Raw genomic sequence first — 17,559 nt, 5'->3', positions numbered from 1 at the left:
AAATTTCTGGCACGATCGATGGCTATCAGCCGGCAGAGTGAGTGAGTTGTTTCCCCTGCTGCAGTCGCACGCCACCGGCGGTGAAGTCTCAGTCGCGCAGATCATGGAAGAGGGACTGAGCAGACATCTTGCCCCGCGGCTTTCGCGCCTGGCCAGCGAGGAACTGGCTCAGCTGAATGACCTGATCGATCGAGTTACACTCCGGGAAGGGGATGACCGGCGTCACTGCCCCCTGAACCGGAACGTCATGGTCCTTCAAACTGGTGCAACCTACAACAAAATCATGGCTACCAAACTTGAGAAGCGAAAGACGCAAAGATGGTCATAGGATGATGATGTGCCGTATAGGGCATCGTGCGGTGTGGATAAAGCAAGGGTCTTGGTTGGCAGGATGTTGAGGTATGTCCTCGTGCGGTGTGAAGAAAGCAAGGGTCTTGGTTCACAGGATGTTGAGGAGGTATGTCGCAGCGGAGAGAGCTTCAACCCAAAATGTGGGGGGGAAGACTCGTCTGGAAGAGGAGGGAGCGGAGAATATTGTTCGTGGTGCGAATGATCCGCTCAGGTCTGCCGCTTTGAGGGGATGTGTATGGGCATGACATGCGAAAGTGGACTCCGCGTGTGAGGAAGAATGTGTGGGCGCTGGAGTTGTCAAACTCACTGATAGACTAAGTCATGTGTGTGTTGGGTGTGCTATTTATCTATTTATGTGCCTGTGTGCACTTTATTTACTTAGATGCTCTTTAGATGCTTTGCTTAGCTTCTAATAAAAAATCCATGGTTGGCCCATATGTACCCAAAACCCCCCTTTGTGGAAGAGTGAAATGGAAAGATTAATTTGACCAACAATTGGTATTCAAAACCTAATTTTCCCACCTACCCTCTCCTCTCTCTGGTACCTTCCCCTCTCTCCTCTCTCCCGTACCCGAGCCCCCTCTCTCCCATGCTCACCCGTGCTCTCCAAGAGTCGCGTCTTCCGAGTGCAGAGGACGATGAGAGCTGCTGCCTTTACTTATGCCTCAAAATCTTTTTGGTGTTGTGATTGGTTGTCCAACTATTATTTTGGTGGTTGTTCATCAAAATCTTACTAATGTTTCTTTATTTATTCTCCAGTCCATCGAACCTACGGTTCTGATTGGAACATCAGGAGTTGGAAGGACATCCATAAAATATGTTGTTGAGACGATGGCTTCCTTCAATGAGGTAATTTTTGTCAGCTTTTGCTACCTAGGCTGTAATGTTGAGGTGTTGTCTTGCAAATGTGGTTTGTTAACTTATAACATCTCCAAAATTTAAATACAAAGGCATGTCAAATCCATCTTTGCATTCTGAATGTACTGCTGAAGAAGCATATAACTGGACTCAAGTGAGCAGAGTCAGATCTGCAGTACCATTCGAAATGCAGACTTCATGAGTGAAAAAATGATTTGTGTTTCATAACATGTTTATAAAATGTGACCAAATTTGGTCTTGGTCTGGTTATCCCTGTGCCATCCATGTCCACGAGGACATGCTTCTTGATGCCTGTAAGTACTTTCTTAATGGAGCCTATGACCATACTATTTATCGAAGTGTAGGAACTTGGAGGGTTGGGTGTGAAGCAATCTGATGGTTTTATTCATTTAAATAGTGGAAGCACTAGCTGATCAGGTCACTCGAGAGAATTGAAACTTGAAAGGTATCAACCTTCGTGCCCGTCACCAGCATCAGAAACATCTCCGCTCACATTGCTGTCGCCGTGGCTGCAAAAAGCTTATGAGCTTGGTACGCTTCACCTCAGTTTGCCCCGATTCCAGATATTTCCATTCGCCTCCAATTCCCATAAACTTTTGGCTACAGGTTTGGGGACCCGTTTGCAATACCCCCGAGACCTGGTGAAAAACGCCGAGAGCTGCTTGTACACTCCTGTCTACTGCAACCACCGATAGCTCTGCGGGGATAAATTTTTAGTAATAAAAAACTAGGAATGCAGGGTACTACAATGTAGCGGTGGTTTTTGTTGGTTTGTCTCTAATTCGACAACCCTTGTTGCTACTGCTGATGCTGGTAGACATTGTACCTGTCTATGCATATGTGTGTGTATATATATATATATATATATATATATTGTAACGTTACCGAGGCGGCAGATGTATGAAAGAGTCAAATCGTCGCCCAGGTAAGCTGGGGTCTTGTTTAGTTCGCAAATTAGAAGTGACAAAGTTTGCACTTTGTTATAAATGCGCAACTATAATATTTCGTTTGTATTTGTGAATTATTGTCCAAATATTGACTAATTAGGCTTAAAAGATTCGTCTCGTAAAGTACAACAAATCTGTACAATTAGTTTTTTATTTCGTCTACATTTAGTACTTCATGCATGTACCATAAGTTTGATGTGATGGGGAATCTTCTTTTTACATAGCGATAAAAGTTGGGAAAAAGGAAGCCTAGCAGTGAAAACAAATTCAGTTGCAAGCCCCACGCTCTAGTTTCTCTTGAAAGTGGGATGCCTGGGCACCTGGCTACATGGAGCTGCAGGCCTCACGGCACCAACAGAAGCCTCCGGAAGAGGCCTCGCACGCTGCGTGGCGTCCCGCGCCACGTTACGGCCGCGCAGGTCCCCGCGCCATGCACGCCCACACGTCGCTTGCCGCGGCGTCCTCTGCCGCGCCACGTCTCGCGACCCGCCGAGCCGCTTCATATACGCGTCCCCTGCGGCAGGGGACACTCCCTACGCTGGAACCGGAAGCTAGCTAGCAAGCTTTGTCTTGGGTTCTCACTCACTCCGACCACGCACATTCCACTAGTTTCGATCCCGTCCGGTCGTGCGCGCGGAGATGCAGGGGGCGACGACCAAGCAGTCGCGCAAGGCCGACCGCGCCGCGGCGAGGGCGGCGGAGGGGAGCAAGGACGACGGCGACGGCGCCAAGGCTGTGGACGTAGTGAGGAGCGACGACGCCGGCGACAATAAGACCGCCGGGGACGTGAAGGGCGAGCTGGGCGACGCCAAGGGCGGGGCCGTGTACCACGGCATGTCGGCCACGGAGGGGAAGGACTCCCAGACCATCGTGGCGCTGCAGTCGCCGGTGACCGTGATGCGCCCCGTCCGCGGCGACCTCGAGGAGCACGTCCCCAAGCCATGTGAGAAGGCGTGTCCTTTCCGTTCCCTTAACGTTATCTAACAGCTTGAAAATTTCTGATGTATTCATCCATGGCGATGGGCTGATACGGGCAGATTTGGCGCGAGCTCTTGCGGTCCCGGACATCTACCACCCTGACGGCAGCACGGACGGACACAGGCACCACCACATGAGCGTGATGCAGCAGCACGTCGCCTTCTTCGACCGCGACGACAACGGCATCATCTACCCCTGGGAGACCTACCAAGGTACTACGCCATGGCTGCATCTCCCGGCCCTCTAGTTCATGTGCTAGTAATTCTTTATATCTCTGCACTGATGAAATCGAGAGATGCGATGATGCATTATTAACATCGATGTCTATAGGATGCCGCGCGCTCGGATTCAACATGATCATGTCGTTCCTGATCGCGCTCATCGTGAACGGGACCATGAGCTACGCAACTCTGCCTGTGAGTACCACCTCCAAAGATCCATTTGTTCGTCTGAATTTTTAAGTGTTCCGTCGGCACGGTAACTTTTCATCTGAACCTTAACCGCGCGGGATTCGTGACCGCAGGGCTGGCTGCCGTCCCCCCTGTTCCCGATCTACGTGCACAACATCCACAAGAGCAAGCACGGCAGCGACTCCGGGACCTATGACAACGAGGGCAGGTACTGATCTTCTCTTCTGGTACTGTTACCATCTGCAGTCACTGAACAAATTAAAGACCTGATCTCTATGACCATTTCCCCAAATGTCAATCTGCCGGGGGTACGGCGGGTGGTTCAGGTTCATGCCGGTGAACTTCGAGAACATGTTCAGCAAGTACGCGCGGACCTCCCCCGACCGGCTCACCTACAGGGAGCTGTGGTCGATGACCGAGGGGTTCAGGGAGGTGTTCGATTTCTACGGCTGGTGAGCCCACTGACCGAAACGCCCCCAGATTTTCCCCAGATGACACGAGCGATGAGGCCTTCGTTCGTGGCTGATGCCATCATCATCTATGTGATCGTAGGTTCGCGGCGAAGCTGGAGTGGACGATCCTGTACGTGCTGGCGCGGGACGAGGAGGGGTACCTGTCGCGGGAGGCCATGCGGCGCGTGTACGACGGCAGCCTCTTCGAGTACGTCGAGAGGCAGCGCGCGCAGCACGCCAAGATGTCCTAGGCTTGTCCGGGGGCTGCATGCGGCTGCCTCTCTGCCCGCCTTCCAGTTCGAGCTGCACGCGTGCGTGAAATGGGCGTGTAGCTGAGACTCGGACATGTCACTCTGCTCGCCGGCGTCTCTGGATGTAAATAATCACCAAACGTGTCGCAACATGTCAGCATGTAGCCGTCGTCGATCGGTCAATAACAACGCAGGAGTTCGCCTGGGGCTTTTTCCAGGTTCACCGACTGTGTGTTGTGCTCCGCCTGTGGATTACTACGAGTCCTACGTCTCTACCACGTTTTCCGGGTTCGTGGTCGCTGTTGATGATATCCCCTCGTGTCGACCGGTCCCCATCCGCGCCGCGACGAGGTTTGCGACGAGACCTGCCCGGCTGCCCCTGCGTCTGCTGGCCGCGTGGCTGCAGGGCTCCGGGAGGTCCTTAACATTGCTGTGCGCCCCGTGTTGCAGCCCTGAAGGACTCGTGCCTGACCTGCGGATGGTCAAACTTCAAAGCGTACGCACGCAACGCAACGCCCGTCCGGGTCTCGATTCTGGGGCACGGGTGCCGGTGGTCTCCGCGCTCAGAATAGTTTCCAATATATCATGTCATGTGAGACCAGTTTATAAAATGGCCTATTAGCTCAGTTGGTTAGAGCGTCGTGCTAATAACGCGAAGGTCGCAGGTTCGAGACCTGCATGGGCCAATATTTTTAAATTTTTGTATTTTTTTCTTTTTGTTTGATTTTGGTTTACTTCAGAGTTAACTTTAGCTTTAGGGGTGTTTGCCTTAAAGTTTAGTACCCGTCCGATTAAAGTTTAGTACCCGTCCGATTAGTACCCGTCACATCGGATGTTTGATACTAATTAGGAGTCCTAATTAGATATAGACTATTTACAAAATTAATTGCACAGATGGATCTAATTCGCGAAACGAATCTATTAAGCCTAATTAGTCTATGATTTGATAATGTGCTGCTACAGTATTAGACATAGACTATTTACAAAACTAATTGCACAGATGGAGTCTAATTCGCGAGACAAATTTATTAAGCCTAATTAGTCTATGATTTGATAATGTGCTGCTACAGTAAACATGTGCTAATCATGGATTAATTAGGCTCAATAGATTCGTCTCGCGAATTAGTACAGGGGCTATGCAATTAGTTTTATTATTAGCTCATGTTTAGTTCTTCTAATTAGCATCTGAACATCCCATGTGACACTCCTAAAGTTTAGCACCTACGAGGACAGATGGAGTCTAATTACAAAACTAATTGCACAGATGGAGTCTAATTCGCGAGACGAATCTATTAAGGCTAATTAATCCATCATTAGCAAATAGTTCGACAACGGCAACTGTCAAATTATGGACTAATTAGGCTAAACTTATGCACCTGTTACATCAGACTCCATCTGTGCAATTAGTTTTGTAATTAGACTATATTTAATACTCCTAATTGGTATCCAAACATCCGATGTAACAGGTGCTAAAGTTTAGCACGGTGTTCCCAAACACGCCCAGTTGCCGTTGTCGAACTAGCTAGCTCTCTCCTGAATCGGCATTTACTAAAAAACAACACATAAAAAAAATTATAATTCACCCTGGAAACAACCATCGTTTGTTCTAGCATCCTGCCCCTACCTGGCTGTCCTAGATCAGGAATGCTATTTTGTTCTAGGAATGCCTAGGGCCCTAGTTTGCCAATTAAAAAAATATATAAATATAGGGGAACTCCGGCCCTAGAGGGCTAGCTAGAGGCTCTCTCTTTGTCGAGAAAGTTTCATGAAGTGATACTACGATTGAGGCTCAATTTCATGAATTGGTAGCTCGTCTGTAGGTTCATATGACCATATGAGTGTAGTTTTGCATCCTTGGAAACAACAATCATGGTACTCATGGTCGATGTTTACTAAATAGTCTTTGTGCTTAGACCTCTGCAATCTCCTTTAAGTAAATCGGTGTTTCATGTTTTTCACTTTGATAATAGCTAAACGTTTGTATAAAGAATGATTGGTTCTATGAGGTAGGACGTCTATCGCTTATTCGCTTGTTCCCTTGATCAATGGATAATGACCCGATCGTAACATCCTTGATTTTCTTTATTTCTTCCTTTATCTCATGAGATATCCTGCTTTAATATATATTAACCAGCAGGGGTCAACCCTCCTGTTTCATAGAAAAAAAAATGAATGATCAGGTGCAAGCATCACGTAGAGCCGTAGAGGCAGCAAGAGAGCTATTATATTCCTTTGCTTTCAAAAGGTACTTTGCAGTGTTGATTTCCAAAAATTTGCTCGCGGTACAGAATAATGATATAGTATGTGCATTTCTACGAAACTGATATGCTTTCCATTCTTTGTTTACTTTTCTAAAATTTTGCCTTTTTGGCCCGGCAACACTTCCTATTTTTGAATTATGACAGTGGGCTCACTGGGCCTGTGGCTTTGTGGGCTTTTGCTCCGGGTCGCCGAGTCCTCCAGGACAGAGTCGCGCACAATGCTGCGAGGGGCGGCTTCGAGATGCACCCGCGCCGCCGCCCGGCGGCTGTCGTCGTCGGCGGCGGAGGCCGAGGCGGTGGCGGCGTCCCCAGCCGCCGTGGGAGCACGGAGAAAGCCTTCCCTCGACGAGGGAGACTGGTCGTACCACCCGGAGTGGTGGGGCGAGGAGGACGGTCCTGGCGAGGGGGCGCAGACCGTCTTCCGCCGCCACTCCGAGTGCGGCAACGGCGTCGTCTCCGTCTCCGCCTACCCCGCCTCCCGCCCGGTAGCTATCGCTTCTCTTTCCTGTTTGGGCTATTGCTTCATTGCTTGTGCTGATGCTAGCGGAAGACAAGGACTTCCCCAATTTGGGAGTTAAGTTTTTGCTAAACTTAGCAAATTGGTCCTCATTTCTCTCTCAGTAGACTGGCTGTTTGGTATTTCTTGCTTGTTCCAGGAAAAAAGAATGCGATGGTCTAATTTTCTGTTTGAGTTTTGATATGAAACTTACTATGAGATCACTGTTGCACTAATTTTAGTAACTTGTTGAGACTCACTTTTCTTAGTAAAAAGGGGCTCATTAAAACACAACGTGTTATTCAATGTCAGGCTACTGAGCATTGGCCAGCAAAGGAGAGATGGCTTCAAGAAAGAAATGCAAGATTATACCCAGAATCAGCGGGTGCTGACCAGTTTAAGATACTAGGCTACCAGTGGCGAGTAATGCGTTTTAACGATCATACACGGCAAAGCACCGCAAAAGTAATGACATGCTATAGGACGTCGGGTCAGAGATCATTATTCTTGATGCAGCAACCACATGTTTTAGCTGTTCCATGTGAGTTCACTTGTATCATCCTGCATTGACCATGATATATGTCCATTTTGTTCTGTTAACACCATCTCTCTGTTGATGTACAACTTGCATATACCAGTCACTCTGTCAAAAGATACCAGTAATATGGTTGCCCTGATTATTTCTTTACTGCTAGTGTTAAATATTATCATTGCACAATATGTTTTGCAGCTAAGTTCACGTGCACCTTGCTGTTTAGAGTGTTGATGCAAAAGCAATCTAGTTTTGTTGATGCTGGTGCTGTATCTACAGATGTCAAGAGTATGGTGTCAGCAGGATTGACAACACTTCCTTGTTCTGCTTATGATCTCCCCGAAGCAGCATCTGGACAAGACAATATGAAAATTCTGTGCATCGGCCATGGTGGCGGCAGCTTACCATTGTTTTTGGCCAGCAAATTCAGAGGTAAACACACAAGCTTCGGCAATTTTTAGTACCAACACATTTGTACTGCAATTTCCCACTTGGTGATACTTGTTTTCTGTGTACTGTAGTAAAGTGAATTGGTTCCCGTTTTAGGTTGTTTGATAGCATCTCTATACCTGATTAATTTAGCTGTAGAATATGTTAACTTGCGCATGAATTGACAGCAATTTTAAGAACAAAGCACCTCCTATGCAAAACTGAAACTGCTTGTCATCAGATCATTGTGGAGGGTTTTGGCCTAAGCCTTACATATCATGATAGCATCGATGATGGAGTTATACCTGCAAATGTTTTTGGCGTCCACAGCATTGAAATGCCAGATCATAGTTCACTTTCACCCCTTTCAGGTGCTTCCGTCCACATTGTGGAAATTGATCCAGTGGTTGTTTCTGCTTCTATCGAAGCCATGGGTTTCCCCATGTCATCTGTGAAAGGCTTATCATCTGAATCCATGCTGCCCGCCGATGCTGATGATCTGTTATGGGGAGGCATCCACGACCGCATTTCCCTCCACATAGCAGATGCCGAGGATTTCATCGTCAGCGACAGCAATCAGTACGATCTCGTCTTCATCGACGCCTACGACGGGGACGACATATTTCCTAGGAAGCTCTGGGACGTTGACGGAACGTTCATGAAGAACCTGGAGAAGAAAGTCCACCCCGATCATGGTACCGTGGTCGTGAACCTGCACTCTGACTCGGAGCTGCCCGCTTCGGACGCGGAAAGCGTGGATCAGTTCCAGAGCATACTTCCCATGGGCAGGCAAGTCTCCCAGGTCTGCCAGGCGTACAAGCAGCACTTCGGGCTGGCCTTCACCGCGGCCGTCCCCTGGCTCTGCAACATCACCCTCGTCGCCTGCCGCGACAAGGCGATCACGAGCGGCGTGCGCCTGGGGCTTAGTCGTAGGGACTTCGTTCTCGGCAAGCTCCTGTCGAAGTCCGACATGGTCGAGCGCGCGCTGGGCCTGCCGTTCCCTTGCTTGCCGTACATCAAGAATGGTTTCACGCTGGTTGAATGATTGAGGTGCACTCTTCTTGAGGAACTTGAACGATAAGCTTTGATCGGTTGGATGTTATTAAGTGATTTTCTTTTGCCCTTCGGCCCGTCTCACTAATTGTTTCGAGTAACACATCTCGCAAAGTGTCGAGACATCCACATGGTTGTAGCTCGTGCGGTGGTTTTGCAGATCACTTGCCAAGCGTTCTCGTCCTTGTCCGGGATTGATTGAGAATTCAGATTCCGTTACAGGCAGCACGTTGCGTTCAGTACATTGACAGAAGCGCCAGGAACTCATGTTTCATGTCCCTCCAGCGCGGCAGCGCGCATGATGCTCGCCGCCTCGGCGCCGCCCGCGGACACGAAACCGGCCAAACCAACCCGCTGATGCTCCGCGGGCCGCCGGCGGCATTCACGAGACCCTACTGTTACCGGCAGCCGTTCGAGGGAGGAGCTCGGAACTCCGGCGTTGCGGGCCACGGCACCTTTTCTGGCTCGCGAGAAGGCGTGGCCGCCGCAGGGTCAGAGCCGCGCACGTGAGGTTCATTAAACTGGACGCCGACGTGCATCCAGCAGCCGCCCCGCGCGCCCACGAGGCTCTTGCGCTTTGCCGATAAGATCGCCCTTAGATTACAAGCCATTCGCGGTTGACAAATGGCTTAATCTTAGCACCTTCTTGTGGAAAAAAACTCAAAAAAGCCGCGGCCGTTGCATGCATCACACGCATGAATGTTGCGTTCAAAGAGCTTGTGGTCAAAGCATCATGGCCCTCTTACGAGATCGAGCAGGGTCGTTGATCTCGAGACCCTTGCTTATGAAATCGACGACGAGTCACATGCGCCCACTCGAGAACGCGCTAGCGAGTCAAAGAAAAAACCTGCCGACCGATACAGCCAAGTGGCCGGTTCCATCTTGCGAGCTGTTGCTGTATAAATCCACGCACGAGAGGTCAGATCTCGAGGACGAAGCGGCATCTCCGCCTCCTCCCTCTCGTTCTGAGAAGGCTCGGAGTCGGAGGATGTTGCTACGGAGCTCATCCACGCCATTCCTGCACCCCTTCCTCTCCTCCTTTCCCTCGTCCCCTTCCTCCCTGCAGCTCCGCCGAGCCTTCTCCGATAGCCACATCCCCTCCCTCCACCGCCTGTCGTCCACCACCCCAAGCGGCGCAAGCAAACCCACCTCCGGCGGCCTCCACACGGAGCTCCCGTTCTCCATCTACAACACCTTCGGCGAGCACGGCGGCGCCGAACCGCTGGCGTCCCAGGAGGAGCCTCGCCACGACGAACCGGAGCTGCTGCTGCAGCAGCGCACGTCGCAGCCGGACCACCCGGAGGTGCCGCTGTTCCTGGCCAGGGGCCTCGGGATCGACCGCATCGCCTCCGGCTTCTTCACCGCCGGCACCGACAAGACCAAGCAGGGTGCGGGAGCCAAAATGGAGGGCGTGGAGGAGCGGTTGGCGCCGCAGGACGAGGCGGTCGCCGCGCTGGACGCGCAGTACAAGCGGATGGTGGACGAGCAGCCCGGCAACGCGCTGTTCCTCCGCAACTACGCGCAGTTCCTGCACGAGGTAGATACAGCTTGCAGCTTCGTCCACACCACGTTGCAGGCTTGCAGCTGGGTTGTGGTCTCTCTTCTTTGTTTTTTCTTCAGAGCTCACGACATGATCGTACAAAAAACGCGTGGCTGCGCTGCGCAGGTGAAGGGCGACCCGAGGAGGGCGGAGGAGTATTACTCGCGCGCCATGCTCGCCGACCCCAGCGACGGCGAGATCAAGTCGCAGTACGCGAAGCTGATCTGGGAGGTGCACCGCGACCAGGAGAGGTCCCTCGGCTACTTCCAGAAGTCGGTGCAGGCCGCCCCACAGAACAGGTACCCGCCGTCCGGCCTAGGGGTTCTTATCCTTGCTAAAGTTGACGCTAATAAGAAGTATTAAGCATAGGTTAATAACAAAAATAATTGCATAAATAAGGGTTAATTCTCGATACGAATTTATTAAAGTCTAATTAATTCATGATTAGCACTGTAGCATCACATGTGCTAACATGGACTAATCAGGTTTAATGGATTTATCTCGTGAATTAGTCCTCGTTTATGCAATTATTTTTATTATTATCCTATATTTAATACTTCTAATTAGCATCAAATATGCAATATGATCCGGACTAAATTTTAGCTAAGGATCAAACACCCCTAAGTAATACTGCTACAGCATGTGCAATTTCATTTTCGAATTACTTGAGCTCGAGAGGGAGGAGTTAACGCCTCGTGCCTGGCCTCTTGCAGCCACGTCCTCGCCGCGTACGCCAGCTTCCTGTGGGAGCAGGACGACGACGACCTCGGGCAAGAGGAGCAAGGCGCGGGTGGAGCTGGAGCGCCGGATCAGCGCGCGGCGCATCAGGCCGGGCAAGTGAGGGAACTGGCTTCGGCGACCGTCTGATGCCGTCCGGGTCCGGGAGCAGCGCGTGGGCGCGCTAGCGATGACGTGTAATGTAAACCTGCAAAATGTTTGAAGTAATGGGCGAATGAATAAGGTAGAAGAGTCTGGAGCGTTGGAAGATAGCCATCATGTAGTCTGTAAACTCTATGATAGTCTGATGATGAAGAACAGGTCCCATGTTATGCATTGATTTCGAGCTATATCTTAGACAATAGAGGATGGCACCACGATGGCAGGTCAGAGACTCACAGGCCTCCTTCAATTCTGCAGATTAAAATCTGCACCGCCTCTATTCGAAAGACAGTTAACAGGCACTCCACCTAAACGAAGTGAAAACAAGATACAGGCATAGCTAGCAAACATTTCTGACAGGAAGGAGCTACATTACATAGCGATGCGCCACTGCACAACACCCTTGACAAGAAATTATAGTGGTATAATAGACAAGAACACACCAGTCTTGCAAGCACGATTTACTCGTCCAGTACATAAGCCACATCAAGAAATGCCAACCCATGAGCAAACAAAAACCAAAGGGCGGAAGAGGGAAAAGGCAGTTTGCAGCTCATGCTAGCACCCACCAAAAAGAACCAGACATCGTTGAGTAAAGGAAAACGAACGACGGAAATCAAACAGATTTAGCACAGGGGTTCGGGGAACAAAGCAAGGAAACAGGTAAAGGAGAGAGGCAGAGACCATCTCTGCCGCACGCACAGTAGTATCGAAAATATCAACAGAAAAACGCGACAAGAAAAAAGCTGACCAACTATTAACACACCGAAACAACCCAGGAGAAATACTGAAACTGTTCGCTGACATTCAAAACTTCTAATGGTGTTCCCAACGGACACGATTGGACTATAGCATGATCCACATTTTAACATGTCACGGTAGCTGAGGAGCAAAAACTACTATGACGCAACAAAATGGTAACAGAACCATCCCCAAAAAGCCTATGCTCAATGCCAGCAAAGCAGAAATGCTAGTCTCCACATCATTGTGACTTTCGGCAAAACTATGGCCAGAACACCAGGTAGAGAACACCAATGGTACATGGCCATCCACTAGCAGAGCAGGTACAAAACTAGTAGTAGCTGTCATACTGGCGTCCACCCTTTTTCTGGTGCCCAGTTCCCTTCGATCGATTAGTATACTCCCCATCATACCGGCCACCAGCTTGGTCCCTTCCTCGCCCCCGCCCTGCAAAGCAAGAAACTACAATATAACAACCCTAATAAAACAGAAAATAAATGCAGAAACCACAGAGACAACTACAAAGCTCCAATTCCTTTTTTTACAACTGAGGCAAATGGTTATCACATATCTTCTCCAGTTGACAATCAGCCTGCCTCCTAAAACTATCAATGCAGAATGTTCTATGAGAAAATATTGGCACAAAGACGGTTGACGAAAATCTGTTTAATCAAATGGAGACAATCCCAAGTAAATACTTACTTCTGCCACTTGGGAATCCACAGTTAGGCCTCCTCTCCTCCACATGTACTAAACGGCCATTCAACTCTATCGGAGATGCCTGATATTCAAAAGATTCATCAGCTAAATCAGCATTTTGGTAAAATGTGAGATGAAATAGATAACATCACTATTTCTTTTTCCATGAACATCTAACTACAGTTTGCCAGTCTAAACCTAAATTGAAATGGATGGAATGCCTGATTACGTAGTACATCTGTACATTAATAACAGATATCTGTAATCCAGTAGTAGATCAAAGAACTTCACCCAGTAAATTAAGCCAACAAATGGACTCATTATAGCTGTAAACATTCATTGAAAATTTTAATGACCTGAGGAGATGTATGTTTATGAAGTGATTCCACATTTATTTTATTCCTTTTCTAGGTGATTAGTTGAATAGGTTTTCTGACTGAGTTAGCTGTATTGATGATATAGTTGCATATTACATAAGCCTACAATACTAAGGGAAACTTACATTTAAAGCATTCTGAATACCAGATATGTCTTCAAACTCAACAAAGCCAAAGAAGACTCCAGCCTCCTGTGTATCAGTAATGGAATTAGGAGGCCAGTAATTTAGAAGAGCAAACGTAAAAGCACTTAATAAAAAGCAAGAAACCTTGCGGCTTCGAATAGCAACTCCATCAGGTTTAATTCTTCCGAAAGCCTGAAACACCTTCTCAAGATCAAAGACTGAAGTAGATGGTGAAAGATTCCCAACGTAACATGAAATAAACTCTTCTGAAAAAAAACAGTAACAGTTAAGGCTAAGATTAAAAATCACAACAAAATATAATAGGTCTATGTCCAAAAACAGTTTTTGATCATACTTTTACATATATATATATTACAAATAAACAAAAGAAATGTACGCATCATAATGAAAGAAAATACAAATCATAATGGAGTAGACACCACGCAATTAAACATGCACTTCCTCAAATTAGGCATACCATTTAGTCATGTATGGTGTACATACAAAATAAAGAACCTTGGACCATTTAGTCATATGAAGCAAAAGGTCCTCGACAGATATAAGCAATTTAAGGTTGTAAGTATGAAGGAGCAAGGACACTTTTAATAAAGAAAAGCTATGTCACTGCATAACAATACTGCAAGAATGCTTCCAGAATAAAAAATACGTCCAACCCCAAGGGTGGTTAATCATCACCAAATTTAGCAAATCAGTCCATCCTACATACTAGTAGCATGCTTCAGTAGATGTGATGCAGGTGAACAATTCTTCAAACAAGTAACAAGATAAAACTAGATCAAATATCAAGATTCATGATGGTGCAGTAGCTCTCAGATATTGAGAAGAAAATAAAGCACGAAACAAAAGGAAAACATGAGTTTGTGTATCCTAATAAGAGCTCTCCACTTAAGGATTATTATTTGCTTAACTGATACAATGACCATTTAAATGGGGCTTAGTAGAGATCATTGATTTGGTTTTGAACTATCCTAAGAGGGTCTTTGATTTGGGTCCAAATTTCCAACATCCAAGCAGGCCTTGAAAAGGAATTTGAGTTCAAATCTATAACGGGAAAAGTTGAATAAACAATAAACAAGTTAAAAGATCAGTTCAAGCGCTAAAGGACAACGTATTCTACCCAGTTCATTACCTATAAATTATAGTAATGACAAAACAGTTTAAACATAGGTTAATATAAAATTCATCAGAAGCAAGAGTGAAACAGTCACAAAAGAAAGAAACCTTCATCGTCAGGGGCGCTAACAGTCCGGTTGTTGTCCAAGTTAGATTTTTCATGCACTGGGACACTCTGCACCTGCTGAGCCAACTGTTGAGACTGTTGTGACTCTGCAGTCCCCACTGTGGCCTTCGCTTTTGTACGCAACTGATATCATTGCAATCGATCAAGAAAAGGGAAAAGTAGGAATACCGCTTATAAAATATAGCATGTGTGATGTGTTTGCTTACCACTGAAGCATATGTCTTGGGTGCTCCTTCCACAGGCTCTTCTTTGAGGGTAGGCGGGGAAGGAGGGTGGGGAGATGAATCTTGTTTAACATCTATTGAACTGGGGAATGAGGGCATATGCTCTTCTGACTGAGTTTCATCGTAAACGACATTCACAGACTTATACTCCGAAGGATCCTGCTGCTGCACATGATTTTCAGCAGGAGTGACAACCTCCTGCGGTTCTCCATCCAAATAATCAGATCCTGGTGAATTATGCAACAAAAGAATCTCAGAACAATGATAGGCATGCCTATGATTTGAGAGAAACTAAACTCAACCTATCCATGAAGGTATGCAATAACTATCTGGCACCAAAAAAAGGGAAAATAAGAACTGACATGATAAAGTTTACTGTCAAGAACAAGGTCATCAATGAAGGCCTAGACTAAGTGGCATGAAGCATGAAAATTTTCTGGTGACCTTGTCAGTTGTGATGTAAATTCTATTGTCCTAGATAAAAAACAAAATCTCTTGCAAAAGAGAAGCAGCTACAATATGTAATTATAAGCATGCAATGCACATGATGGTACAAAGCAGTTGGAAAGTTCATGAAATAGTAAATACTAGCTGTTTATATGTATAATAACTTAAATACCATTGGGAAGAAATACCTGTTTCAGCCATTGTATAAGAAGCATCCACTTGGGGCATGTTGTCAGCACAATTGTAATCAGGAACATGGTATTGGTTGTCATACTCATCACAGATGAGCTTAAAGATGTCACTGAATATATAATACCCATCTTTCTTTGGAGCAAGAACAATATTCTGAACAAATCGCTTGCGAACAGGGTAGTCCTTCAATTGCACTAGGCCAGTGACCAGCAGCGTAATTGCTCCACCCCATGACTCCAAGAAATTTGCTGTTTTAACCTCAACCTTGGTTACATTCATGGACATCATCATATCATTGATAACCTGCAAAAGTAGATGACAGTAAAAGTAAGATGGCTTAACCCAACAATAAAAACATGGCTTATCAGAGTTTACGTGACAAAACAACATTGTAGTCTGGTGGAAGAACAGAAAATTGTGATGGCTAGATCAGGATTTCAAGTCCTCACTCCTTTTTGAGTTAAATATATACAGTTTCTCCAACAAATAGCAATCGATTTGTTCTAATTTATTTGCATAACCAAGACACTATTAACAGAAAAATGCACAACTTTCATTAAGAGAACAAATTGCAAATCGGCAATCAATTTCTTTCATTTTATTTGCCTCTCAACACTATTAATTTTGCATCAAAACAAAACAGATAAACGACTAGATGATGCATGTGTCTCAATAAACAGTACACAATATGGCTATGAATAGACACAAATATTTAGCACAAAGAAAAATTAAATCGGAATCACAGAAACCTTAAAAAACTAGAGTTGCCTCCCAGGACTAATCTCTTATGGGGGGAGAAAAAGGAAGCAGGGCAACAGCAGCATTCTTCTCAAAGTTCCACAATGGCTTCCTTCCCCTGACCCCACTACAGATGCAACAATCTCAACATGTATACCATCACGCCAGTCCCTAAAACAAGACCTTCCAACACATGATCGCGGCTAAAATTCTATCATGCAGAAAACATCAGCACTCGAACAATCATAAGTGACCGGGATTATACCTCCACCGTCTCTCCAAACGACCACTGCCCCGTCTCGCAGTCCAGCCTGACGACGCTGCTGTTGTCCGTGTAGAACTGGATCGCCAGGTGCGGCTGGTTCGCCAGGACGTTGTAGTAGCCCGTCAGGAAGTAGGAGCCCACCTGCCCCCGCAAAGGGCAAAAAAAAAAAACACACACACCATCACGCGTCAGGCGTCGAAAACCCCACCCAAAACCCCAAACCCCACCATTCCCCCACCACTCGAGATCCGGCCGCGCCCACTCACCTGGAGGGCGTAGTAGTGGCCCGCGATTTCGGGCTCCGGCTGCTCCATGGGGTCCATGGCCGCCGACCCCCAAAAACCCTAGGGCGGAGAGAGCTCCGATCGGGACCCGGCCGCCGCGACTCCCGCGAGGGCGCGGGCGACGATGCTCCCGCAGGCGACGGAGCAGGGGAGGGAGGGCCGGCGGCGGCTAGCGCTCGCGGCGGCTCGTCGACGGGGAGGGAGGGGGATGGGGGCGGTGGGATGGATGGATTGGAGTGCGGAGACAGCTGTGGTGTGTTGGGGATCGAGTGGAGGAGGGCGAGGTTTTAAAATGGCTGCTCCCTTTTACTGCCTTCTGTTTCTGCTTTTCGCTCCCGTCTCGCTTTTGGGATTCGAAGTCCCCCTTCCCTCCGAGCTGTCGCGAGGAGGCCGAAACGTGACGACGGGGAGCAGCGCATGACGAGTGGGGTCCGTATCATTGGGGACCACACGTCGGTGGCGTGAGTGGGCTGGTTGTTGGCTGTTGCCGCGTCGCCGCGGGAATGCGGCGCAGTCGGGGGTCGCGGCGGGTGGCCGCGGGGCGCGCACTTTTTTTTTGGTCGATTCGCGGGGAGCGCGGCGGGGCCGCGACGTGCTACGTTCCGTGGCCGTTGGATCATCATGGATGCGGACTCAGGCAGGCCGGCCCAACCGAGTGGTCAGCCATTGCGTCTCTGACGCACCATGGCCCAACCAGTTGAAGCCCAACCAGTGATAGGCCATGAAAGGCCCAAAGGGCGTAAAGGGT

The 17,559-nt window shown here is 47.9% G+C and overlaps 4 protein-coding genes, 1 long non-coding RNA gene and 1 other non-coding gene across 7 annotated transcripts; 5 read left to right on the top strand and 1 right to left on the bottom strand.

Annotated features, from left to right (window-relative positions):
* Positions 1-891: 891 nt before the first annotated feature.
* On the top strand, positions 892-2,111 carry LOC111258052. The gene is made up of 3 exons (XR_002678674.1): positions 892-1,200; positions 1,575-1,761; positions 1,837-2,111. It is a non-coding gene; the product is annotated as an uncharacterized LOC111258052 (long non-coding RNA).
* Positions 2,112-2,730: 619 nt separating this feature from the next.
* Positions 2,731-4,459, top strand: LOC101770894 (peroxygenase). The gene is made up of 6 exons (XM_004976132.2): positions 2,731-3,120; positions 3,215-3,367; positions 3,486-3,571; positions 3,679-3,773; positions 3,892-4,017; positions 4,118-4,459. Exons 1-6 carry the CDS (start codon positions 2,817-2,819, stop codon positions 4,266-4,268), a joined length of 915 nt encoding a protein of 304 aa, XP_004976189.1. The 5' UTR covers positions 2,731-2,816; the 3' UTR covers positions 4,269-4,459.
* A 421-nt stretch (positions 4,460-4,880) lies between these two features.
* Positions 4,881-4,954, top strand: TRNAI-AAU. The gene has a single exon. It is a non-coding gene; the product is annotated as a tRNA-Ile (tRNA).
* A 1,749-nt stretch (positions 4,955-6,703) lies between these two features.
* On the top strand, positions 6,704-9,123 carry LOC101770482. Its single transcript, XM_004976131.4, has 4 exons — positions 6,704-7,014; positions 7,338-7,566; positions 7,837-7,989; positions 8,358-9,123. The coding sequence occupies exons 1-4, from the start codon at positions 6,748-6,750 to the stop codon at positions 9,029-9,031; spliced, it is 1,323 nt and encodes a 440-aa protein (XP_004976188.1). The 5' UTR covers positions 6,704-6,747; the 3' UTR covers positions 9,032-9,123.
* Positions 9,124-9,915: 792 nt separating this feature from the next.
* LOC101770086 lies at positions 9,916-11,636 on the top strand. The gene is made up of 3 exons (XM_004976130.4): positions 9,916-10,576; positions 10,706-10,878; positions 11,293-11,636. The coding sequence occupies exons 1-3, from the start codon at positions 10,028-10,030 to the stop codon at positions 11,444-11,446; spliced, it is 876 nt and encodes a 291-aa protein (XP_004976187.1). The 5' UTR covers positions 9,916-10,027; the 3' UTR covers positions 11,447-11,636.
* A 559-nt stretch (positions 11,637-12,195) lies between these two features.
* On the bottom strand, positions 12,196-17,112 carry LOC101769140 (putative G3BP-like protein). 2 transcript variants are annotated; one of them, XM_004976128.3, is made up of 9 exons: positions 16,794-17,112; positions 16,528-16,668; positions 15,521-15,827; positions 14,868-15,112; positions 14,643-14,784; positions 13,545-13,666; positions 13,401-13,466; positions 12,902-12,980; positions 12,196-12,661 (listed from the first exon to the last, which is right to left on the bottom strand). In XM_004976128.3, the coding sequence occupies exons 1-9, from the start codon at positions 16,848-16,850 to the stop codon at positions 12,531-12,533; spliced, it is 1,290 nt and encodes a 429-aa protein (XP_004976185.1). In that variant the 5' UTR covers positions 16,851-17,112; the 3' UTR covers positions 12,196-12,530. The 2 variants fall into 2 exon arrangements, with proteins under 2 accessions (XP_004976185.1, XP_004976186.1); XM_004976129.3 differs by having other exon boundaries at positions 12,196-12,646; positions 16,794-17,109.
* Positions 17,113-17,559: the final 447 nt, after the last annotated feature.

The sequence above is a fragment of the Setaria italica genome, chromosome VII, assembly GCF_000263155.2.
Source record: "Setaria italica strain Yugu1 chromosome VII, Setaria_italica_v2.0, whole genome shotgun sequence".
NCBI lineage: Eukaryota > Viridiplantae > Streptophyta > Magnoliopsida > Poales > Poaceae > Setaria > Setaria italica.
This window is presented reverse-complemented; position numbering and strand designations above follow the sequence as displayed.